The sequence below is a fragment of the Erpetoichthys calabaricus genome, chromosome 11 (genome assembly GCF_900747795.2).
Source record: "Erpetoichthys calabaricus chromosome 11, fErpCal1.3, whole genome shotgun sequence".
Lineage (NCBI taxonomy): Eukaryota > Metazoa > Chordata > Cladistia > Polypteriformes > Polypteridae > Erpetoichthys > Erpetoichthys calabaricus.
The window spans coordinates 140647598-140674445 of record NC_041404.2 but is presented as its reverse complement, the minus strand read 5'-3'; the positions used below and the strand labels follow the sequence as shown (position 1 = coordinate 140674445).

The 26848-nt window shown below is 40.8% G+C and overlaps 1 protein-coding gene across 3 annotated transcripts in view; it reads right to left on the bottom strand.

Annotated features, from left to right (window-relative positions):
- The window catches only part of LOC114661031 (E3 ubiquitin-protein ligase MGRN1-like), a 90748-nt gene that overhangs the window by 2786 nt on the left and 61114 nt on the right, over nucleotides 1-26848 (bottom strand). For 2 of the 3 annotated variants that reach the window (XM_028814124.2, XM_028814125.2), the window contains exons 9-15: nucleotides 22256-22324; nucleotides 20525-20684; nucleotides 18809-18918; nucleotides 16378-16589; nucleotides 10302-10413; nucleotides 9341-9386; nucleotides 8397-8501 (exon numbers count right to left, since the gene is read on the bottom strand). In XM_028814124.2, coding sequence (XP_028669957.1) covers nucleotides 8397-8501; nucleotides 9341-9386; nucleotides 10302-10413; nucleotides 16378-16589; nucleotides 18809-18918; nucleotides 20525-20684; nucleotides 22256-22324 — 814 coding nt within the window. Of the gene's footprint in view, nucleotides 1-3910; nucleotides 3957-8396; nucleotides 8502-9340; nucleotides 9387-10301; nucleotides 10414-16377; nucleotides 16590-18808; nucleotides 18919-20524; nucleotides 20685-22255; nucleotides 22325-26848 lie in introns of all 3 variants that reach the window. The other variant, XM_051933804.1, reaches the window with a different exon arrangement.

Below are 26848 nucleotides of genomic sequence, written 5' to 3'. Positions count from 1 at the left end.
AACATCCCAGAGTTGAAGCTGTTCTGTATGGAGGAATGGGCTCAAATTCCTCCAAGCCGGTGTTGCAGGACTGATCAACAGTTACTGGAAACGTTTGGTTGCAGTTATTGCTGCAAAGGGGGGTCACAGCAGATTCTGAAAGTAAAGGTTCACATACTTTTGCCACTCATAAATATGTAATATTCGATCATTTTCCTTAATAAATAAATGACCAAGTATAATATTTTTGTCTCATTTGTTTAACTGGTTTCTCTTTATCTACATTTAGGACTTGAGTGATATATATACACACACACATACATATACATACTAGCCCCCTGCTTGCTTTGCTTGCCAACCCCCCTGCCTGCGCTACGCACCAGCAACTTCACGTCTCTGTCACTCACATATGTGGATTTCACTTTCACCAAACAACAAATCTTTAAATTCTCGCAGATGCGCCTCTTCATTGGGTACAAACACTACTTTTCCCTGATGGCAACACGAATTAGACGATCTACAAATCTCTGACTTAAACTTTAAAGCCAAATGATATCTTCATACATCTGTTGTATCACCTATGTCCATATATTTGATCTCTTTTCGCTTTTACCTTTTTGTCATATCACATTGAATTTTGATTCCGTGTTTGGAATTACATCGTGACAACGCAACATATAACTGCCTGTAAGTGAATATCGTTTCTTTCTCTCTACACGAACTGTGTCTGACAATAGCATTCACACAAATGAGAAATGATTGAACTGTGTGCGTGGTTGTAAATGTTTTAGATGTGAGCGGGAGTTTTCAAAATCTCTTTGCATAAAGTCTTGTCTCACGGGTTATGATATGTTTAGTGTTTAGGCTGCAGTCAGGTCTGCCTGATTTCGCTATCTTTAAAGAGGTCTATTCTGGAATGACTGCAGTTCTTGGATATCCTCAGAGAGCTGACCAAGCCCCCGTCTCATAAAGATATCATGTAGAGCATGGTGAAGTCTCAGTGGTGCACTCAGCTAGCCACACAACCTTCTGTAAAGGATTCCGTTCTTGGAAAGTGCAGCTCTCATACCAGGCAGTGATGCAATCATGGAGAATGGTCTCAATGGCTCCCGAGTTAAACCTTTTTTGAAGGAGTCTAAACTCCCCTCAACAACACAACACACCCATTCCAACAGTGAAACATGGTGGGGGCAGCTCTTGATTGGCAGGGACTCAGAGACTAGTCAGGGTCAAGGGAAAGCTGAATGGAGCAAACTACAGAGACATTCTTAATGAAAACCTGCAATAGAGCACTCTGGGCATCAGAATGGGCTGACGGTTCACAAAGGAAAGACAACACAGAAGTGGCTCAGAGACAACTCTGGGCCCAGTCAGAGCCTCGACTTGAACCCAATCGAACACGTCTGGGGAGAACCTAAATACTGCTGTCCAATGATGGTGTCCATCCAACCTGACAGAGTTTGGGAGGATCTACAAAAAAGAATGGCAGAAAACCCCCAAATCCTGGTGTGTGAAGCTTGTTGCTTTGAACCTAAGATGACTCCAGGCTGGAATGGCTGCCAAAGGGACTTCAACTGAATAAAGGGCTTAAATGCTTATGTCAATGTGATAGTTCAGTTTTTTATTTTTACTAAATCTGTAAAAAAAATTCTAAAATGTTGTTGAGGTTTTGTGATTCTGAGGTACTGAGTGTTGTTTCATGGGGTGGGGTGGGGGCGTAAATGATTTTAGAATAAGGCTGCAACATAAATTGTGTACAAAGTGAAGGGGTCTGAACACTTTCTGAAGACACTATTTTCAGCACTTTCTAAAGTGGATCCAACAATAACGATATCCGGGAAAGGGGATGACAGCCCAAGGATATTTAACACTCAAGGTAGAACCAGAACCCATGGTGCATTTCACTGCTACAAAGCCCTTTGAACCACTGAAGATATGTCCTGTCGTGTCGTGTCTCGAGAAAGTAACAAGAAAATACATGCAGTACTCACAAGAAAGGCTGCCAGTCAGAAGGTGATTCCATTTGAAAGGCTTCATTATAACATAAAACACAACACTAAAGAAATCTAACAAGTTCGGCTACACAGCAGCAAGGCAGATAAGGCAGTACTCTTCTCTGGAACTGAGCCCCAGCAAACTAACCCACTAGTGGACGGCGCTTCATAGAAACTCTGGACCAGGACTTTTTCCAGGACATGGTGGAACTTTTACAATGCTGTATAACACCTGACACAAGGACCCCTTCACAATTTAAAACACACTTAAGGAGTCTTATAATACATGCACAGCCGTAATTTGTTGATTATATGTCTGATTTATGGATTTGCTAGCCTTATTATTGTTTGTCTTTTCACTTTACCTTCTGTTTCTTGCGTGTACCACCCTATGGCCTGATTGACTTTATTTAATTTGTCTATTTCAAGAAGTGGGACATTTCTCAAATGTCATAATTTAAGAATTTTGCATCCTCTTACCTCTGCACCTCATTCATTTTACTTTATAAGCTTTAGGTTTTGCTTATGGAGAGTCACTGAACCAACCTGTCCTCAAAGGATCAGCTCACCCCAGCAGAAACTTTCTCCAGAATGCGCTACCAGCCAAGGCATTTAAAGATGAGACACTAAAATATACACACACATATATAGAGATATAGATATATATATATATATATATATATATATATATATATATATATAAAAAAAAGCCAAATACCACTGACTTACTCATCACAAAATCTCCTGAACCTTGAGGACTTGGGACTTGAAATGTAGGTTACCCTTGGCCCATAGGTGCTCGCTAAGAAATGGTTTTAAACATTTCGTGGTCCAAGCGCGAAATTTCTTATAGTTTTAAAGACCCGTTTGCATGTCTGTCTGCTTTCACGAGAGAACTACTTAACGGATTTAGATCTGGTTTTTTTTCTATAATTTGCTTGAACATTCCATTGATTTTGCGACTGTCTCATCGTGCTAAGTATCATAGTTCGCTTGCGGAACCGATTTATTAGCGTGAATCCGAGAGAATCATTGGGCTGCTGGGCGGGGTCCTCCTCACTCACATGTCTGCCTCGGAGCATAACCTTAACTCCGCTTAGTTAGCAAATGACAGAACTACTTAACAGATTTAGATCTTTTTTTTTCTATAATTTGCTTGAACATTCTGGTTGATTTTGCGACTTCTCTCTTCGCACCAAGAATCATAGTTCGCTTGCAGGAGCGATATATTCGCATTAACCCGAGACAGAGGGGAGGGGGAAGAGTGACATCAGGAGTAGAGGGCGGGGCCTCCTCACTGTCCTGTTTTACTAATACACAGGCGAAGCCGCAGGGGATGGCTAGTATATATATATATATATATATATATATATATATATATATATATATATATATATATATATATATATATATATATATATGTATAGTAAAATTTAAAAATACAACTGATTTTCTTCAATGAATGTAAGGAAAAAGTGTGCTCAGTTTAACATGACCTGAATAAATTTAGAATACCCCATGCAAATGAAGGAAGAGAAACAAAATACAACCTACTATTATAAGACTTTGTTTTAGTTGCAGGTATGAACTTTATTGTTCTCTTCGCCACAGAGATGCCAGGCTTTCGGCCCCTGGCAGAAAAGTGACTCACGTTTAATCACCGAGCTGAAACTAATGGGCCTTGTTAGTCTTAGTAAGGTAAAGAAATGTGCTTTATTTTCAGTTGAATCACCAATATGTGTGCTCTGTGGCATGCTTGTTTATAATGCACACAAGCAGGCCTTGTGCCTCCACAGATATGGCACGGAGACACATTTCAATATTTGCACAACTCACTACCAGCTCCAAACTCCTGGAAAAGTGGTGGTGCGAAGACGTGCAGCAGACACAAAAGAAAAAGCAGAAACTGGATAGGCAAGACAGTAAAGCCAACATACCAGAGTTACTCCTCAATACCAAGAGTGCAGGAGTCGGGACCCAGAGCTGCCCAGACGAGGAAATAAGGGAAAGGGTAGGGTGGGGTGGGGATTTGGGTTGTAGACAGGCAGGGGAGGAAGAAAAGGTTAGAAAAACAATGGTGGTGATCAATGGCACACAGGTTAGAAAACAAAAAACATAAACACATGACCAAAGGAGAAAATAAAATGTGTCTTGCACTGTGCTCCTGTTTGCTCCTTAGCTGCTTCACCTGCTGGCCAAGTAAAGATGTTAACCATACATCCCACTGTTCAAAATCAAAAGAGCTGAGCATATTGCAGGGGTGGGCTGGAGTGCAGCATCCTAAGTAAAATGATGGATGCAGTCCGGCAATTTGTGGAATTTACTAATGCCCACCACTCCACGTCTAAACTTTTGTCGTATGTCACAGCAGGATGTGAGGAGTATTTATGAAGTGTCCTACTCCCACTCTCAGCCAGGAGTAAGAATACGCATTTGAGAATACAATGATTTAGGTGAGTCACACTGATAGGAGTGAATATTTCTGTGATCACTTATGTTGTGTTTTATATTTGTAATGACTGTAGACCAGTTTGCAGAGATCTGCTTCCACTTTGACACTAAAGAGTCTTTTCTATTGATGAGTGTCAAAAGTTGTGCAATGATAACATGAAAATTTCCAAGAGGGTGAGTACTTTTTATACTCCGTACATTAAAAGAAAAAAACTACGGTATAAGAAAAGGAAATAGTAAATCAGGAGAAACACATGTTGCGGAAGGTATTAAGCAAAGTCTACCACAGTTACGGGCTGAGAAAGCGATGGTGACTAAAGAAGAAGATCCAAGCACTACAACACTAGTACAAGAGTAAACGGCAAAACAGACAACCGTCAGGAAAAATAAAAATGAATCAACTCAAAAATGGTGGTGAAGGGAGAAAAAGTGAGAGCCACAATCTAGAAAGATTAAGAAAAGCACGGAGTAGGAAACCTGATCAAGCTCAACAAAAAATGAAACGATTTGTGCTGGAGGAAAAAAAAACAGACAGGTCACCAATGGCAGTAGTGGAGAGCAGGTAACTGGGAGAGAGCTGGTGACACAAATACCCAGCATACGTCATTAGCAAAACGAAGGAAAACAGGTGTTAGGAATGGCCAAATTAAGGATTCAACACAAAAAACGGAAAAACACCCAGCAAAGGATCAGAATTAAGTGTGACTGAATACCTGGAAAGATGTCAGAGGATGATGGAATACGCTGTAGATTTACACAAGTATGGCAAGTTTGGGCTAAACGAGAAAAGAAAGATGAAAGAAAAGTCCCAACGTATTGTGGAACCACCTCATAATACTGTTAAATACGCTTTACACTTTGGAATGGCAAATGCCCCATATTCAGTAACAGCATCCAGGGTCAGTAAGAGAAGCTCCAGTGGTTTAGGATAAAAACAATCTCATTTGCAATGTAAAAGGAAGTTGAAGACTGAAATCGGGAGAATCATCATCATCAGTTCAATAAGGAGTGCAGAAAATGGTGAGCAGTTTGAACTCCATGCCTTAAAAATCAGAGGATCTACAGCTACTCCATTTATAATTTACGGCCATGAGAGGTCTGCGGCAATGGTCGTCTGTGAGCACACGTTGAGGAACACATGGTGAAGGTGTGGAAATGAATTTTGCTGATAGAACATTTTCTTTTTTTTTTTTGTTACCTCTTCAGGCTGACTCAGTGTGCTAGCATTTAGGACGAGTAACCACTACCCATTGCAATTACAAGAATTAGGCAGTTTTTTTTGTTTTGCTATTATTGTAAATATTGTATTTGACAAAACATAAGCAATTTGAATGTAATTATGTTTAAGTTTTGGGGACTGTGACAATCCTGTTGTGGTGTCTTGTATTGTTCAGGTAGCATTAAATCATTTTTTGCATTTCAGTACATGTATTTGATTTGTAGCTTCTTTGGCTGAAGCCTGATTTGCTAAAAGCTGTGCTACACAGTTCATGTGGGGGGCTTACTGTTAGCTTGGCCTCATTTAATAAACATGTGCATAGTCCACCTGTATGGATGGCGTGAGCTCTAGCAACATTAGAATCTGCGTTGGAGGAGGTAATAAAAAGATGGATAAAGTGCTAAAATAGTAGCAAAGCTGATCAACAGTCCCTGAATAGGAAAAACTGAAAGGGATAGGCAATAAGATGGGGCTTGATCAAATGCAGAAGTGTACGAGTGAGAGCAGACTAGTATTAACTTTGATTCTGAGAAAGCTTTATAAAGAGTAAAGTTGACAACAGACAGTGAAGGCAGCAGGGAGAAGTCGAACACGCAACCCAAAGAGCTGTAGTCACAGATGGGGTGAGGACAAAACAGCTGTTTTCATCTTCAACTTGTAAACAGTGATGACCGAGATGATGAACAAATGATGAAGAGTCAGAGCTGAACTGCTGAAGGGGACCAAGAAATGTTGACAGACTTAAGTGTGTCAAAGAAATAACTGCAGGCAAGAAGTTTAATAAAGAACAATGTGAAAATGAGGCTGTGAAGAGACAGCAAAGAATTAGAATGGAACAATGAAACAGACAAGACAACAACACAGAAGGTCCAGCCGGCAAAACAATGCATTACATGTACTCACTCAGATATAAAGAAAGGATTAAGGCCAGAGTCATACTAACTAAATATGCATTCAACAGAAGATTTGTGAGCTCAAGAAATGTGGAGAACAGCATTTATGGGTGTGGGCAGAGAAGGAAGAAAGCAACAGGTGGTTATGGGGGAGTGCAGGGGGAATAAAGAGACATAACCAGCTGACAAATGGAACAATTCTTGCCAACTGCAGACATTTACAAAGAAACATTTTGAATTCCATTAGTCAAAAAAAGAGTAAAGGCATGGACACACACTATATTGCCAAAAAGTATTGGGATGCCTGTTTTTACTCACACATGAACTTTAATGACATTCCATTCTTAATACAGAGGCTTTAATATGGAGGTGGCCCACCCTTTGAAGCTCTAACAACTTCAGCTCTTCTGGGAAGGCTTTCCACAAGGTTTAGGAGTGTGTTTATAGGAATTTTTGACCATTCTTCCAGGAGAGCATTTGTGAGGTCAAGCACTGATGTTGGACAAGGAGGCCTGGCTCGCTCACTCGCAGTCTCCGCTTGAATTCATCCCAGAGTCAGGGCTCTGTGCAGGCCAGTCAAGTTCCTCGCTCATCCAATTCTTTATAGACCTCGCTTTCTGCACTAATGTGCAGTTATGTTGCCATCCCCAAAACTGTTCCCACAAACTTGGGAGCATGAAATTGTCCAAAATGGCTTCATACGCTGAAGCATGACCAGTTCCTTTCACTGGAACTAAGGGGCCAAGCCCAACCCCTGAAAAACAACCCTACACCATAATCCCCCTCCACCAAACTTTACACTTGGCACAATGCAGTTAGGTAAGTCCTGTTCTCCTGGCCAGACTCGTCCATCGGATTGCGTGATTCATCACTCCAGAGGACATGTCTGCACTGCTCTCAAGTCCAGTGGTGGTGGGTTTTACACCACTGCATTTGATGCTTTGCATTGCACTTGGTGATGTCAGGCTTGGCTGCAGCTGCTCAGTTCCCATGAAGCTCTCTCTCTCTCTATGCTGCACTGTTCTTGAGCTTTTGGAGGTCTGTAGCTATTGACTCTGAAGAAAGTTGGCAACTTCTGCACACCTCAGCATGTGCTGTCCCAGCTCTGTGATTTGACGTGGCCGAGTTGCTGTTGTTCCCAATTGCTTCCACTTTGTTATAATACCACTTACAGTTAACCGTGGAATATTTAGTAGCGAGGAAATGTCACGAGTGGACTTATGGCACAGGTGGCATCCTATCACTGTACCACGCTTGAGTTCACTGAGCTCCTGAGAACAACCTGTTCTGTCACAAATGTTTGTAGAAGCTGTCTGCAGGCCGAGGTGCTCGATATTATACACCTGTGGCCATGGAAGTGATAGAAACACCTGAATTCAAAGATTGGGAAGGGGGTCCCAATACTTTTGGCAATACAGTGCAATTTAAAATGGATAAATTCTGGTGAGAAAAAGTGCAGATTTACAGTATTAGCGGTAGATTGCTGTATAGACATTTTCCTGTCATAAGTGAGTATCATTGTGAAATATTAATGCTTGATTTGTGTCACCTAGGCCTAAATGTTGGCCTATAAACCATATGTGAGACAGCTCGATTTCAACCATGATGTGACACTTAATCAAGGCACTAAACCTGTCAATGCTCCAGCTATAGAAATATGGAAAATGTTCTCCCCCATGCTTGCAGTGTGCAAGTCAGTTTAGTTAAAGGGTTTGACTAAGTAAAGGAATGTAAATATAAATATGTATTAACTTAAAAAGTAAAGGGCCAATGGGCACCACGTTAATCGTAACACGTTAATTAAAAGAGAGGCTGGGCTGCCATCTCATCATTTCCACCAACATACACATACTGGCTCACCTGGCAGGGAGATCTCCACCTGTGGGTCACTCTCTGTTTTGGTCAGGCTGCTGCGTTCACTACTGCTGTCCTGCAGAATTTCCTCCATGGAACGGGACCGCTCCTCTGAAAGTATAATAAATCATGAAGACAGTGAATCCCTCTGAAGATTATCTATCCATTATCCAACCCGCTACATCCTAACTACAGGGTCACGGGGGTCTGCTGGAGCCAGAAAGTGCAAAGAAAAAGAGCTTTTAGAAGTAGAAAGACAAGTCTTTGCTGTAAAGCTTGCCTTATGAAGTTCATCACAAATTTCCAATGAAAGCTTCTGCTATGCTAATAAACTCATTACCTTACAATTTACAGTGGATATAACAAGTCTACGCACCCCTATAAAAATGGCAGGTATTTTTTGATGAAAAAAATGAAACAAAGATAAATCAAGTCAAAACTTTAACCACTTTCATTGTGAAATTGCAATCTATACAAAGAAGGTGAAAACAAATCAGAAGACTGAAGACAAAAATGCACTTCACATTGCTGCTAAAAGCCAAAATCTGGATTGAATGAGACATATCTACTATAAACAGGTGTTTACAACAATAACATTTATTTCTATAGTATGTTTTCATACAAATGATGTAGCTCAAAGTGCTTTACAAGATGAAGAAATAAAAAAGAAAAAGTATCAAAATAAAATTAGGCAATACTAATTAACAAAGAATAAAGTAAGGTCCAATGGCCAGGCAGACATACAGTGAGCTAATGTGTGGGTGTAAAAATACAAAAGAATCTAACTACTTTACATCTAACCAATAATAATCTACATACTGTACATCCCCAATGTCAGATCTCCAATAGTTTCTCTCATTTATTCCATCCACAGACCACAGATTCATCAGCCATCATACAAGTCTGCTGCCCATTTATAGAACATTTTGGTTTATCCATTCTACACTCACCATTGTTTAAGGTCACTGATTCCAGGGTATCATCCACCGGGGTGCTCTGTAATTTACAAAAAAACATATGAATTAGTTAATATGTATTAATGGGAGGCAGTCAATGGGCTTAACTGAGGGTTGAACCATCGGGTCAGGGGTTGATGAAGTGCACTAATATCTTTTCTCCATCCTCTGCAGCTCACCAGAAGGAAAAAACTACCTAAACTCCAACCAGGTTCCACTTCCGTCTCCTTACCATCCCCTCCTACTGACATCAATTCTGTCTGTTCCCCTTTGGACCCTCCTCTTTCTTCCCACCACCCATAAAGCCAGACACTGGCCTCTCCCAGTCAGTCCCATTTTGGACAGTCTTTTGAAACAACTATACCCCAAACCTTTCTATGTCTTTGTGATTGTCTTTTTAAAGTGTACACATATTATATATATATATATATATATATATATATATATATATATATATATATATATATATATATATATATATAATAAATAAAACAAAAAAATACATTTTGTGGAACCGTATAATCAAGTGGAGTCACCAACGTAACCAGTAGTCCAGCCAGTATTCTTTAAATGGCTGGTATACAGCAGGGCGGCATGGTGGTGCAGTGGTAGCACTGCTGCCTCGCAGTAAGGAGACCAAGGTTCGCTTCCCAGGTCCTCTCTGCATGGAATTTGCATGTTCTCCCTGTGTCTGCTTGGGTTTCCTCCCACAGTCTCACGATTATAAATTGGCGATTCTAAATTGCCCCTAGTGTGTGCTTGGTGTGTGGGTGTGTGTGTGTCGGCTGGCGCCCTGCCCGGGGTTTGTTCCTGCCTTGCACCCTTTGTTGGCTGGGATTGGCTCCAGCAGACCCCCCGTGAACCTGTAGTTAGGATATAGCGGGTTGGGAAATGGATGGATGGATGGTATACAGCATTGCATGATTTCAAGATGCAGGACTTTTCAGACACTCACCTCCAAGGAGTTGGGGTTGCTAGGCATCAGTGGGTGAGGAAGGGCATCAGAAATCACAGAAAGCTTCTCTTCATCTTCCTCCTGAATTGGAGAAGATGGGGAACACAGGGTGCTGTGGGAAGGAGGAAACAATCAAAATTTAGGTATACAGCACAAGTAAAACATAAGAAGAATGACGCTCTTCGAGTATGTTTTCTCTATTCTAAATTAAGTATAACAAAGTGTGTTTCAGCAATGTTTGAAAACTGTCTTCCGTAAAGTTAGTGAAGAATTTAGGGTCCAATTTGCATTTTGCACATTCCCGGCAATACCAAGAAATAAATACATTTCTAAGCGTAATGCAACAGAACTTAAACCTCTAATTTATCTGCACATTTGTCTTGTGATGCCATACAAATACACAGTAATGCTGAAGAAAATGAGTGTGACCAAGGATATCTAAAGAGTTTGTAAAATGACTGCATCAACAGTGGCCAGAAGCAATGTTGTGAGGATGTAGGACTCCAGCGTAGTAGGTTTTAACCAAATCTCCTTCTTTGAAATTATCTGGTGGGATGATCCACAACTGTGCCAAGAACAAAAGCTTTTAGCAAGATGGACACTGCGGATATTAAACACTTCCTTGCACATAAGTGTGGAGATGAAACATTTTAGAACAGAATGAAAGCAAAAACTGAAGCAAAAAAGAAGCATAATTCTTAATAATTCTTTGCATTTATATAGCACTTTTCTCATTACTCAAAGCGCTTAGCAATTTGCAGGTTAAGGGCCTTGCTCAAGGGCCCAACAGAGCAGAGTCCCTTTTGTGGCATTTTACGGGATTCAAACTGGCAATCTTCTGATTGCCAGTGCAGATCCCTAGCCTCAGACCTAAAATGGGCCCTGTGATGGAATGGCAACCCTGTCCATGGTTTGTTCCTGTCTTGCGCACAATGCCAGCTGGGTTAGGCGACAGCCCAACCACCCCCAACGTGCAACCTTGCTCTGGATTAATGTCTAAAACGGCTTTTAAGGAATCTGTCATTTAATAAAAAGTGTTAATAACAATGAACACAGCATAGTCAACTAGTTCACAGTTTAGTAACATCTGGGCATTCTAAAATAATCAGGCCCTATTGGACAAAAAAAAAAAAAAGAGACAATCTTCTGCTTTCTCTTAAGAATGGTCTTCACAGCACTGCCATTGCCCTCTGCTGCTTTATAAAACACTAAAGACCACTACCAAGTGCTTGAAGGTCACCAATGAATGGGTTTCTAGGTTTACAGGGTCCTTTCTGTGCAATGACCATTAATACGGTGATACTGACAGTTGATTGTGGTGAAGGGGAACATTGTGAGGTCAGCCATGTCTTGTTCCCTTGTTGTTTCTTGTAGCCTGAATTCAAATCATCAGTCTCTTTAGGCCCTTGAGAATGTGGTGGTGGTACTACTGTTTTATTATTTTTTAGTTAAAAAAAAAAAAAGCTCATTGTTGGACTAATTCAGTCTATGCCTTCATTCCTCCATCTCTACTATAAGCAGCTTAGATTCAGAAAATGGTCATTGTTCGGTATTTCCTTTTATTTTAAACACGAAATAGAAGCTTGGAGGAAATTCAGTTCCACTCACTAATCAGAAAGATCTTACAGTGAGGAATCTAGACAATGCACAAGATGGAATCCTGCTACTCAATCAACATTACTGCAGAAGAAAAGGAAAATGAAGATCAGGATGAAAGACTGAGAGGTCCCACATCAACTGCATGATAATCCCAAGTGAATGCGCCATGGCACTGAAGCCCTAAACATGCCACACTTCTTTTCTTCGTATGAAATCACCAATACTTCTTTGTTTTCAGGCTCCATTCTGAAGCAGTCCTCTAAGGTTCAGCACATATTCTTTATGTATGTGGCGGAGTGGTGGCTCTGAGGCTCGGGATCTGCACTGGCAATCGGAAGGTTGCCGGTTCGAATCCCGTAAATGCCAAAAGGGACTCTGCTCTGTTGGGCCCTTGAGCAAGACCCTTAACCTGCAATTGCTGAGCGCTTTGAGTAGTGAGAAAAGCACTATATAAATGCAAAGAATTATTATGTTAATATTTTGACTGTCTGTGATGTGTATGGAGAGATCAGCTATCTGCCGCTAGATGGCAGCATTGTATATTTTTGCATTTGGTTTTTGTTAAAGGTTCTGGAAAAATAATCAGTACACCAGAACACATGAAAAATGCAGTTTGTTTTTAGGACTTCAGTCAAATTTAATGAATGAAAACATCCCTTGATAACATTGGTCAACACCAATTATGTCCTCGATGGGTGGGCCACACAAACTTTACAATTCTGAATACAAATAAGGAGTCATATTTATTCTATCAAGCTCAGTTTACATGTGACACCACCTTTATATTTTTATCTTTTGGCATCATAGTGGGTTAAGAATATCAAATACTTTTTCAAATATGAATCACTATTACATAAAAAAAGAAAAGATTTTTTAATTCAGTTATGGGGTCTCTTGGCTCACACTTCTAAAGTCAGCTTGAAAACTGCCCTTCTGCATAACGGGTTGAGATTCCCTTCTGTACCTATACAATGGAGGATGCAAAAATTCACAAAATTGATCAGTAGCACAGGAGTAAGCAGGGTGGCGTTACCAAATATGCCATTAGGTATCATGAACCTACAACTGTGGTTAAGCAGTCTCCCGAGTGGCGTGATTCAGAGTTAATCGAGTGCGTATTTCTATCGTTTATTCTGTAATCGTGCAAGTGACCTTCAACATTTTTTTTTCTCTCCAAGCTACCAGAGAAGATTTCCAAGAGAAAAAGATGATCGTGTTTTTTGACCCCGACAGACTTGATAAGAGTTTTCACCTATGGACAGACTGTTAATCAGTGACATTACTCTGAATAGCTGAGGTATCTAAGGGAAGGATCAGCTGTGGGGAAGGGTTGGAAGCATAAAACTGCGTTTTGCCCCATGACAGCTCACCTGCACACACCACATTATCAGGAACGGGAGAAGCACAATGCATCTCAAAGGCAGTGTTTTGAAGGTGACTAAAATGGAATTGCTCTAAGTTTTGTAATACGTTTCCCCCATGCTGTGGAATTTTTGGGTCCCACTTTGTAGCAATTGCTATAGTGGAAAATCTCAGGAGATCTGAAGGTGACTGAACATTTATTTGGCCATTGTTTGCTTGTTCCACAAAAGAAAATGTGGTGAACTGTCCACTTGTTGACCTTGAGAAAGAGAAAACAGAAATCGTAGAGATTGGCAAAAATGGATATAGTGAGGGCATTAGAAATAAGCTTGATCCATTAGGCTTAAAAGTCAAGACAGAGGTAAAGAATTTAGAGGTAATTATTGACCCAATCATTTTAAAATCACATATTAATCGATTCAGTCATATATTAATCAGATTACTAGGGCAGCTTTTTTTCACTTAAGAAATATAGCAAAAATTAGATCCCTTATAAGCTTTGCAAGATGCTGAAATATTAGTTCACGCTGTTGTTTATAGTTGACTAGATTACTGTAACGCACTCCTCTCAGGACCACTCAAAAAAAGACATCAATCGATTGCATCTGCGCAGAATGCAGCTGCCAGAATCTTAAGTAGGAAAAAAAATCTGAGCACATCACACCAGTTTAAATTGTAATGTGAATTTCCCATTGGGATTAATAAAGTATCTATCTATCTATCTCAGTTTTGATGTCGTTACACTGGTTACTTGTGTCATTTAGAATTGACTTTAAAATACTGCTTATGGTTTATAAAGCCTGCGGTGGGCTGGCACACTGCCTGGGGTTTGTTTCCTGCCTTGCGCCCTGTGTTGACTGGGATTGGCTCCAGCAGACCTCCCGTGACCCTGTAGTTAGGATATAGCGGGTTGGATAATGGATGGATGGATGGATGGATGGATGGATGGATGGATGGATGGGCTTATAAAGCCTTAAATAATCTCGTTCCATCCTATATTTCAGAATGTCTGTCACCTTACACTCTAAACTGTAATCTTGGATCTTCAAACGAGTGTCTGCTTAGAATTCTAAGAGCTAAACTTAAAAGAATTGGTGAGGCGGACTTCTGCTGTTACGTATCTCAAATCTGGAATAGCTGACTGATAGAAATTCACCTGGCTAATATGGTGGAGCACTTTAAAAAAACTGCTAAAAACCTGTTATTTTAACATGGCGTTCTCATAGCTTCATTTTAGCGTAACCCTGATATTCTGTGTAGGTATTTAATTTTTTTTTTTTTTCATGGCTCCAAAATCCGTACTAGCCCCTACTTTCTCTGCTGTTCATTTTCCGGTTTTCTATGGTGGTGACATTCGCCACCACCACCTGATCAAAGCACAGTCCTTATATATTGATGGATTGAAGGCCAGGCGTCCACATGACCATCATCATCAAATTCTTCCATGAGAAGCCTGAAAACCATGAGGACTGATTGAGATCATTTATTTCAGGTAGAATGCCCAGTGGGGACTGGGTGGTCTCATGTCCTTGGAACCCCTGCAGATTTTTTTTTTTCCCACAAACTTCTGGAGTTTATTTTTTCTGTTTTTTCTGTCCTCTGGTGGCCATCGGACCTTACTTTATTCTTTGTTATTTAGTATTGCCTAATTTTATTTTTATACTTTTTTTCTTTTCTTTCTTCATCTTGTAAAGCACTTTGAGCTACATCATTTGTATGAAAGTATGCTCTAGAAATAAATGTTGTTGTTGTTGTTGAGGAAGTTTATCTTCCTCTTCTGCGTATCAAAACTTGAACTGATGAAGAACTTTGTTGAAGCAATGGGTAAAACACAAACGGCATTCATGTACTTGAAATACATTTCCTTGGATCAGTGATGTCAATATTAAGGCAGACAATTTTTGCCAGTCCATCAGGTCAAAGAAGTGTTAAATGATGTGAGATTTGAATAAAAGATAAAACTGAGGAAGGTGCTCGGCAGAGCTACAAAAGGGTCTGCACAAGTTTTTTTTGGAAATTGACAGGCTAAATAGAAAACTATCCTGAAATAGTGAGCGAACAAACAATGTGGTGCGATATGTCACTGAAGATTGATTTCTTGGATTCTCACTTGGCCTTTTTTTCCACCTCAAAAAATTTGGTGTGGTCAGTGATCAACATGGTGACCGATTTCATCTGGACACTCCCAACATGGAAAATTATTACCAAAACAAGTGGAGTCCCAATATGCTGGCTGACTAGTGATGGACTTTTAAGAGAGACAAAGCAAAGTGCAGCATAAAATCAAGAGTAGCTAAGCTTTAGATTATACATTTATCATTTAAATAAGTATGTAAATATACAATTTCAAATAGAAGTTACACTTCATTCAAAAACCTTACCTGTTAGGGAAATTAAAAGAAAAACATACTTAGCTTCACTATACAAAATCTTGTAAGATTCAGGTATTTTAACCCTTAAGACAAGGGCTGTTGACCGATGCAATAATTCATTATTACACTGCCATAATTACCAATAAAGCATAGACATTTGTTAAAAATTTCACCTCTGAGTACTGTAGCATCACTAGTTTTTGGGGTAACTTTGTCCTTCAATCCTTGAAGGATCAATGCTGTCTGTTTACCTTGCAATCACATACTTCTTCACACAGTGGCCTCTGTCAGTGTGATGCATTTTACTTCTTCTCTTTCTCACTCTCCATTCCTTAGTGAGCACTACCCTCGCCTCATCTGATTGCAGAGCTGTATGTCACAGTGAACACTCCCTTTTCATGGCCCTGAGGTTGCACTACTCAAATACTCCTGTTCTACCACCTCTGTTTCTAGTCATGCAGGCGTCTGTTAGCACTTCATCATCTTTTTAGTTAAGCCGAATTTCTCAGTTCTTCACTCTCTTTCCTATTCTACGTGTAAACAAACCTCCATTACTCACACTATGTAATTTTGCTTGATCGTCTTCTACGAATGAAACAAGAGACCTCAATGAGTCACACAAAGAAACGGCACAGCTGCACAAAGACACGTCTGTGCTTCACTCAGCAGTTTCAACTGCCCAGAGGTTCATCAAGAGGGGGCTGCTTAGTGGATATGTAGCAGTGTACTCCAAGTTTGCTCACCTGTCTGGAGTTTTGCTGACTTTGCCTTTCTGCAGACTGTTCTCCACCACTCCCAAGGGTCTTGCCAAGGGCAGAGGATCCCCCAGACCACCAGAGAAATTAATTTCTTCGTACAGGGGAGCAGAAGGGATACTAGGAGAAACTGATCGCAGCCCATTTAAGGCTTCCAGCAGGGAGACTGGTTCAAATCCAGGAGGAATGTTGTCTGAACCCTAGAAATAGTTATAAAGAAAAAGTGTATTTAAAAATAAAATAAATAAATAAAAAAAATTGGGAGTGGTCTCCCCTCGACTTTCTCGTATATTTGGATGGATATTTGAGGAGTAAACCGCAAGGCAATGATTATATTTTTATATTATGTACATTAAAGAACCATCAATAACAAATCAAATCAAATTAGTAATATATTGAACAATTACTATAAAAGTAAAGTTGAAAAAATCGGACTCTGCACCTGCATGAATAAAAGGTAAAAGTACCACTTCCGGTTAGCAGAAATAGCCCAAAAGTTGATAGAAATCTACATTTTGTACCTAATACTTGTATGCAAAATTTGGTTGACCTAAGTGAAAGCACACTCAAGTTATCCTGTTCACACACACACACACAGACATAATTCCAAAAATTGAATTTTCAGACTCGGGGAGGTCTAAAACGTCGAGATTCATCAAAATCTCAAAATGGAATTTTTGGAGGATTCCAATACTTTCCCTATACTTCATATAACTAGTAAGTCAGGGAGGTCTAAAACGTTGAGATTCATCGAAATCTCAACATCGAATTTTTGGATGATTCCAATACTTTCCCTAAACTTTGTACACGAGAATGTAAAAACCAATGTCATGCATATTGTCAGATTGAGTTGGCACATCATTTAGTTTATTCACATTTAGCCAGGAGCTGCCTAAACGGATTGGTCAAGTCACCTTCTCAAATCAGATTCCTTCATTAGAGGTCAAAACAGTTGGCAAGGGTGATTCATATAACAAAAGACCTCCCGCTTAAATCCAAAGTCATCCACCATTTATGTGATCAAATGGAAAGACTACAAAGCACAGGCTGCCACACTTAAAATATTCACAGGTAGTAACAGGTTGAATAATTTGGATGAGATCAGGACATACAGCCCCACAAACTCATCAATCCTATTGTCTTTGATTCTCCAAAACAGCAGCAAATCAAAATTTGAAGGCCCGTTAAGTCCTACTCTCTACCACAATACTTGACAATTATTTCAATGGTTCTCTGTCTGAAGAAAAAACTTTCAGACGCGAGGTAAATCCTCAGGACTCAGTATTTCAGAGATCAGTAACTTTATACTGATGGGCTAAACATACAGTGCTAGGTTCAGCAGCACAATCTCAGGAGACACGGACTCCATGCTTATGGTTAGATTCACGGCAGCATTAATGATATTTAATCTTTTTATTAGCACATTTTTATGACATCAGTGCGTTTTTCCACAAGAGCGTGCCATAAGTGGATTCACGCATGTAAATGAGGGTTACTGGCCTTCACTTCTGTATACTGTCTAGATGTGGGCTGTGACCAGTCCACTAGGACTCCCAAGTTCTTTCCATAAAGGTGCACTTTCAACCTTCAGGATTCCCATTGTGTATGCAAATCTCACATTTCTACTTCATACAAACAATACTTTACATTTAATGGCGGAGTGGTGGCTCTGAGGCTAAGGATCTGCGCTGGTATCCGGAAGGTTGCCGGTTCGAATCCCCGTCACTGCCAAAAGAGATCCTACTCTGCTGGGCCCTTGAGCAAGGCCCTTAACCTGTAATTGCTCCAGGGGTGCTGTACAATGGCTGACCCTGCGCTCTGACCCCAAGGGGTATGCGAAAAACTAACAAACACTGTTGTAAGTCGCTCTGGATAAGAGCGTCTGCTAAATGATGTAAATATAAATGTAAATTTATATTAAATTGCATTGCCCTCAAACCAGCCAAAGCCCATATGCTGTCTAGTCGTCTCTGTAATGATTCAGCTGATTCTCCATTACCTGCCCAACCTCTAAGTTTAGTGTTAACCAGCATTGTGTTTATAGTCTTATCCACATCGCCTATGTATTTTAAAAGTTATCCTAATTCTTCATGAAATACTAAAAATAAACCAGCTCATATCCAGGGAGTGTATGTAATGTTCAACAAACTCCAAGTGAAATGTACAGATTACTTTTATGCCAGTTCTTCCCTTCTAGTTTGGCTACCGGCAGAAACCACAAAAATCCATTGACAGAAGGTCTGAATATTAAAAGCGGCTGCTGTACTTGATAACCCCAATGACTGATGTCTTGTTGGAAAATTCCACAGACAACATCTCTCAGAGCCTGCCAATACACGTTCTGTCATGGCTGGCACTGTTCTCCATGCTGTAGTCATCACAGACCCAAAGCAGCTGCAATACTGAGAGTCGTACATACCGAGTGCTCATCGTGGTCCATGGTCTGCGCCAAAACTGGACTGAAAGATACAGGAGACAGAGTTCCAGGCTTCTTGCGGACAGCACGGATTTGCAGGAGCGCTCGGAAGGCTATGGAACAGGCAAAAAAAACTGAACTGATTTCTGATTCATCATCACATGCAAATTTTAATTTCGTATTAAAGATTAAGATTTTTCATACAAAACAATCAGAACAGCTTTCCTGTCCAATCATCATTCTGAATTACAGACTACTGTACAGTCGCGGCCAAAAGTTTTGAGAATGACACAAGTATTGGTTTTCAGAAAGTTTGCTGCTTCAGTGTTTTTGGGTCTTTTTGTGATACTGAAGCAGAATTACAAGCAGTTCAGACGTTTCAAAGTCTTTTATTGACAATGACGTGAAGTTTATGCACAGAGTCAATATTTACAGAGTTGGTCCTTTATTTTTCAAGACCTCTGCAATTCGCCCTGGCAGGCTGTCTGTCAATCAACTTCTGGGCCAAATCCTGACTGACGGCAGCTCATTCTTGAAGAATCAATGCTTGGAGTTTGTCAGAATTGGTGGGTTTATGTTTGTTCACCCGCCTATTGAGGATTGACCACAAGTTCTCCATGGAAAGTTTCCTGGCCATGGACTCCAAATTTCAATGTTTTGTTCCCTGAGAAACTTAGTTCTCACTTTTGCCTTATGGCCCGGTGCTCCATCATGCTGTATTGTTCATTGTTGGTCACCAAACTGTTCTTGGATGGGTGGGAGAAGTTGCTCTCACAGGATGTTTTGGTCCCATTCTTTATTCATGGCTGTGTTCTTAGGCCAAATTGTGGGTGAGCCCACTGCCTCAGGATGCTTTACTGTTGGCATGACACAGGACTGATGGTAGCGCCGCTCACCTTTTCTTTTTCACAGTTGTAAAGGGGATTCTTCAGAGAAAATGACTTTCCCCCAGCAGTCCAATCCCAGAACATCAGTCTGTCCCTGATGTTTTTCTTTGCTGCCCTTCTTGACACCCACCAGGCCATCCTCCAAAAGTCTTCACCTCACTCCCACCTGCCTGCTGCCATTCCTGAGCAAGCTCTGCACTGGTGGTGCCCACAGCTGAATCCACTTTAGGAGACGCACCTGGTGCTCGCTGCACATTCTTGGGCGCCCTGAAGCCTTCTTCACCACAATTGAACTTCTCTATTGTAACTCAATCAGCATGACAGAGTGACCTCCAGCTTTGTCCTCATCTCACCCGAGTTAAAGAGATGGTCACTTAAATGACATCAGCAGGTCCTTTTGAGTCAGGGCTGACATGCAGAGGAAGTGGGTGTTTTTGGGATTAAGTTCATTTTCATGGCAAAGGGGGACTTTGTAATTAATTGCAATTCATCTGATCACTCTTCAGAACATTCTGGAGTATTGCCATCATAAACACCGAGGCAGCAAACTTTGTGAAAATTAATATTTGTGTCATTCTTAAAACTTTTGGCCACGACTGTAGTTCTCACTCCCAAAAAGTACTTTGAGAATCTGGTGAAATCAGAAGGTCCATCACAGAGAATTTCAAGTGTTTAGAAGCAAATGCCACTACAATGAGGAGAACTTTACATTTTACCATTAACACAAATAAAAGATATTCTCATTTCTTTAAACAGGGACCGAGCCAGCTGTCTCCAGTAATGGCTGGTCACTTTTGCTTCAGTTTTGTCTTTGTCGTTTTCTGATACTTACGCAGTCTGCAGATGGGACAGTTGTTTGCCTGGTAGCGTAGAGTATCAGCACAGGAGTTACACAGGCAGAGGTGGCGGCAGGGGAGAATCAGAGTGTCGCGCAAATCTGACAGGCAAACCACACACTCGTTGCTGTTGTCACTGTTCTCATCATCTGAAGGCTGAAAGCCAAAAGCTCACTGTCAGCAAATGCATACAGAACACCACCTAGGCAAGCCATGTTTTTATTTTAAGAGGTCTGCAAATACTTCAAGGTTTGGGTCATAACAAACCTCTCAGAAACAACTGCTAAATCCACTTACAGGTGCATCTCAATAAATTAGAATTATCATCAAAAAGTTTATTTATTTCAGTAATTCAATTCAAAAAGTGAAACTCATATAATATAGATTCATTATGCATGTTCTCTCATCCCAACTCTGTGTGGCATTCCTTGCACAGTCCAAAGTAAAGCTGGTTAGGTGGATTGGTTAGCGATGCTGATTTGGCCAGCACTGTGTGTGTGTGTGTGTGTGTGTGTGTGTGTGTGTGTGTTGACCCTGCAATGGGCTGACCTTTGGGCCTGATGCTACATGACCTATACAACGTCTGTGGCAGATGAAATTTAATGTCAGTAAACGTAAAGTATTACACATAGGAAGTAAAAATGTTAGGTTTGAATACACAATGGGCGATCGGAAAATTGAGAGTACACCTTATGAGAAGGATTTAGGAGTCGTAGTGGACTCTAAGCTATCGACTTCCAGACAGCGTTCAGAAGCCATTAAGAAGGCTAACAGAATTAGGTTATATAGCTCCTTGATGTGTGGAGTACAAGTCCAAGGAGGTTCTGCTCAAACTTTATAATGCACTGGTGAGGCCTAATCAAGGACTTTGTTAAATGGTGCAACTCAAACCACCTACACCTGAACACCAGCAAAACCAAGGAGCTGGTGGTGGATTTTAGGAGGACCAGGCTACTCTGTGTGCAGTTTTGGTCTCCAGGCTACAAAAAGGACATAGCAGCACTAGAAAAGGTCCATAGAAGAGCGACTAGACTGATTCCAGGGCTACAGGAGTTGAATTATGAGGAAAGATTGAAAGAGCTGAGCCTTTACAGTTTAAGCAAAAGAAGATTAAGAGGTGACATGATTGAAGTGTTTAAAATAATGAAGGGAATTAGTCCAGTGGATCGAGACTGTGACTTTAAAATGAGTTCATCAAGAACACGGGGACACAGTTGGAAACTTAAGGGGAAATTTCGCACAAACATTAGGAAGTTTTTCTTACACAATGAACGACAGACACTTGGAATAAGCTACCAAGTAGTGTGGTAGACAGTAAGACGTTGGGGACTTTCAAAACTCGACTTGATGGTTTTTTTTGGAAGAAATAAGTGGATAGGACTGGCGAGCTTCGTTGGGCTGAATGGCCTGTTCTCGTCTAGAGTGTTCTAATGTTTGGGACAAAGACATCATTCCTTGATTTACCACTCTACTCCACAGATTAAAATTACAATTCAAATAATTCAGACGTGATTAAAGTGCGCATTACAGACGTTCATTTAAGAAGATTTGCATTCATTTTAGTCACACTATGTAGAAATCACAACACTTTACCTACATGGTCCCTCCCTAACTGGGACAGACTCCAGCTTTCCTGTAACCATGCTCTAGATAGGCAGATTTAGAAAATGGATGAATGGCATAGTTATATCTGTTTTTTCTCATACAGTCTGACTTCTGTAAGTTACCTTGGTCTGCTGGTTGTTCTTGTTCTCTATTCCATAAATCTCCTGTAAGAGATAGCTCACTCGGTCCACCTGTACAACAGATGAGCAAAACAGTCGAAAAGGAGAAGTCAGACTTAATGAATATTTACATCTATGAATCAACTACATTTCAGTACTTTAGAATTAAAGATAGTACAACCCCTCTCCTTAAAATGTTAATTTCAGACTTACTAGAAATTAGTCAGGTATTCATTACAATTGAATTTTAAGGATTCTGCATCATATACAACCACAGTGCTCACAGACTTATAATAATAATTATTAAAGAACACTTATAAATAATATATGGTAAAATAGAGATACACGATGAAACAGCCATCACAGCAGTTTGAAATGAGAGGCATCTGAATGGTACAGAGATCATTTCTGACCTGTAGGCACTAATATACAACAAAACACACAACTGACTTACTGTGCACTTAAAATTAAATCTGCTGGCCAATGTTGGTATTACTTACTGTATATGCCAGCATCAATACAAAAGTGCAATTTAAAGTGTGTTCTGCTTCTTGTTGAGGAAGTCATGTTTAAAAATATATATACCATCAAAATATGAACAAAGACTATAAACATAAAAACATAAAATGGGGCTGCCCGATGAACATTATTATAATTCACATATGAAAAAATTCTTATTCAAAGGCAAACGCTGACATTAAATTGTAAAAGAGCTGTCCTTTATTTTACCTCGCACTAACATCAGCTTTGTGTTACTCTAGACATGCTAAGGCATTAGTTCTGTGTTTTCAACGGCACTTCCATGAGTGTTTTGGTCGTTTTTAACTTTGTTGTCATTTATAAAACAGACAGATTATTCCTCCCTACTGCTCTGCTTTTTGGTTAACAGTTGAACTAACAAACGATTTTTTAAACACTTCCCCATCCCTTTCATATATAATATACTGTAGATAGGCAAGAATTACGTCTTTTGCACCCAAGGACAATAAAGGCACATAGTGGAGTTTAGAGCTGGCAGAGCTGGACTAGAGATTAAGTCGTTGTGAGTGATTTTTTTTTTTGTTCTTTATTTCACCTTATACACTTTCTTGTATTAGGAATTTGTTCGTTTTCGCATACCCCTTTGGGTCAGAGTGCAGGGTTAGCCATTGTACAGCACCCCTAGAGCAATAACAGGTTAAGGGTCTTGCTCAAGGGCCCAGCAGAGTAGGATCTCTTTTTGGCAGTGACGGGGATTCGAACTGGCAACCTTCTGGATACCAGCACAGATCCTTAGCCTCAGAACCACCACTCGGATTTCTAATAAGCAGTAGAGGCATGTCAAGTGTCTGTTCCACTTTTCTCTTTCATTGTATCACACTCCATGTACAGAAAAATCCCTTTTTCTTGTTTTGTGTTAAGTCTGTGTTTTTCAACAAAAGGCTGTGTCACTGCACAAGTCATAAGTGCTGCACCTTTTATAGACATGTTGCGAGCAACAAGCAAAAATATTAATACTGAAGCATACAAATGCATATTAAATACAAATATACATAACAAGCGCACTTAGAATTTTAGCCTACATTCACATCTATTTGAAAATGTACTTTTTACTGTCTCGTATATGAAGTATAGGTAAAGTAATGTAATCGTCCAAAGATTCGATGTCGAGATTTTGATGAATCTCAACATTTTAGATCTCCCTGACTTTCTCGTATATGAAGTATAGGGAAAGTATTGGAATCCTACAAAAAGTCCATTTTGAGATTTTGATGAAACTCAATGTTTTAAACCTCCCCGAGTCAGAAAATACAATTTTTGGAATTATGTCTGCCTGTATGTATATAAACAGGATAACTTGAGTACGCCTTCACTTCGGTCAACCAAATTTTGCATATAAGTATTGGGTACAAAACGTAGACTTCTATCAACTTTTGGGCTATTTCCGCTAACTGGAAGTGGTACTTTACCTTTTATTCATGCAGGTGCAGAGTCCAATTTATTCAACTTTACTTTTATAATAATTGTTCAATATATTATTAATTTGATTTGTTGTTGATGGTTCTTTAATGTACATAATATAAAAATATAATCATTGTCTTGTGGTTTACACCTCAAATATCCATCCCCATATAAAGTATACGAGAAAGTCAAGGGGGGGACCACTCCTGATTTTTAATATTAGTATTCAAACCCTAATTTTTATTTTGCTGTAATCAACTACATAATAAAACAGTGAAGTTTGTGTGTCCAGTCCCTCTGAGCAATCAAATTGGTCAGTTTGACTTTGGTGATGTGACGAAAGAGGAAGTGCGAGTACAAGGAGGAGAAACAGCATGGCAGACATGCAGAGAGTCGCTTTCAAAAACAGCAAGTATAATTAGAGGACAGGATGCAAGAAAGCCGCCTTGAAAATAATGACTAAGTACGAGAAGCAGGCTTTATGGGAACGCACTCGAGAGATGGAGCAACGGTTAAGAGACGTTCTCACACGCACGAATATCAAGGATAAGAGTTTAAAGTGTACAAGATACAAAAATAAGCCTATTACTGGTCTGACAGGTTAGCATGGCTAGTATATAATATTTACAAATCTAGCTTGCCTTTTTTTTTTTTTTAAGGGGCAACTGTTAAAGAAAGATGAGACATCAAGGCGGCAGTAAAGCAAAATCCTAACATTAGAACACAGTTGATATCAAACATTTTCTATCAGGAAGCATGTATGATTTCTTCCTGTGTGTTGGCCAGCTAGACTCTTAATGTTATTTTCCCCAATGCAGCTTTGCCTTGATGGTACAATATAAGCACAATGAATTTATATAAGATACTGTGTGTTAACTTCACCTCAATAAGTCATATCAGAGATACCTGGAGCTGGGGTGTTAATCTTCACTATTCAGTGGTTTTCCTGGTTGCAGAAGGTGATTTTGTCTATTAAATTATACTAAATGATAGGTCATACAGTACTGCAATGACACACTGGTCTTCAGAATGGGGTTTGAAACATGAAAACCCTCGACACAGAAGGCGTATGCTATAACGTGGGACAATGCAGGAAACTTTTTCATAATTTAATTTCTAGGCGCAGCCAGGGTGTTGAGGGGGTCCGGTTTGGTGGACTCAGGATTGGGTCACTGCTTTTTGCAGATGATGTTGTCCTGTTTGCTTCATCAGGCCGTGATCTTCAGCTCTCTCTGGATCGGTTCGCAGTTGAGTGTGAAGCGGCTGGGATGGGTATCAGCACCTCCAAATTCGAGACCATGGTCCTCAGCCGGAAAAGGGTGGAGTGCCCTCTCAGGGTTGGGAGCAAGATCCTGCCACTAGTGGAGGAGTTCAAGTATCTTGGGGTCTTGTTCACGAGTGAGGGAAGAATGGAGCGGGAGATCGACAGGCGGATCGGTGCGGCGTCCGCAGTAATGCGGGCTCTACATTGGTCTGTCGTGGTGAAAAAGGAGCTGAGCCATAAGGCAAAGCTCTCAATTTACCAGTCGATCTATGTTCCTACCCTCACCTATGGTCATGAGCTATGGGTAGTGACCGAAAGAACGAGATCGCGAATACAAGCGGCTGAAATGAGTTTCCTCCGCAGGGTGTCTGGGCTCTCCCTTAAAGACAGGGTGAGAAACTCAGTCATCCGGGAGGGGCTCAGAGTAGAGCCGCTGCTCTTCCGCATTGAGAGGAGTCAGATGAGGTGGCTCGGGCATCTGATCAGGATGCCTCCCTGGTGAGGTGTTCTGGGCATGTCTAACCGGGAGGAGGCCCCGGGGAAGACCCAGGACACGCTGGAGGGACTATGTCTCTCGGCTGGCCTGGGAACGCCTTGGGATTCTCCCGGAAGAGCTAGAAGAAGTGGCCGGGGAGAGGGAAGTCTGGGCATCTCTGCTCAAGCTGCTGCCCCCATGACCCGACCTCGGATAAGCGGAAGAGGATGGATGGATGGAATTTTTTATTTTAGAAATTGTAATACAATGCAGAATTACATCATATAAATCTGACAAACAATGCTACGTTGCCCCCCATAACTCATCTAAACAAGGTGTGGCAAAAGCGCTATATAGGCGTTGACCCGACACAGACTGACAACAGAGGCACATGTAGAAATAAATAAAAAGATTTACATTTTTTTAGTCTGTGGGCTATGCCTTCCTCGTACCCACAGACACAACACAGTCCCAAAGCACACAAAAGCAAAAACACCGCAACATACTCTTCTTCCTCCACTCCTCCCAGGGCAGCTTTGTCCGTCTCCGCCCGTCCCGACTTTGGCGCCCTGAGTAGTGGCTGCAGGCTAGCTTTAAAGCCCTCCTGGAAGTGCTCCAGGTGGTAATTGGCCTAATTAGGCTGCACTTCCGGGTGTGGCTGCATTCCAGCACACGGGTTCGTTAAGCCTTGCAGCTCCTTCGGGTGGTGGCCATGGAGCCCAACAGGTCTGAGCCCTGAAGTCCTACGCCTGTGGCCCCGACATAACCCAGGACAGCTGCCACCACGCGGTGTTCCAAGGGACATAATTTGCATCCCATGGCTGCTCCCTTGGTCCCAGTGTCAGAGGGGCGCCCTGGCCGGGCTTGGATCCCAGCCGTCCGCCACAAAGGTTATGGATTATTGTGAAGCCAAAAC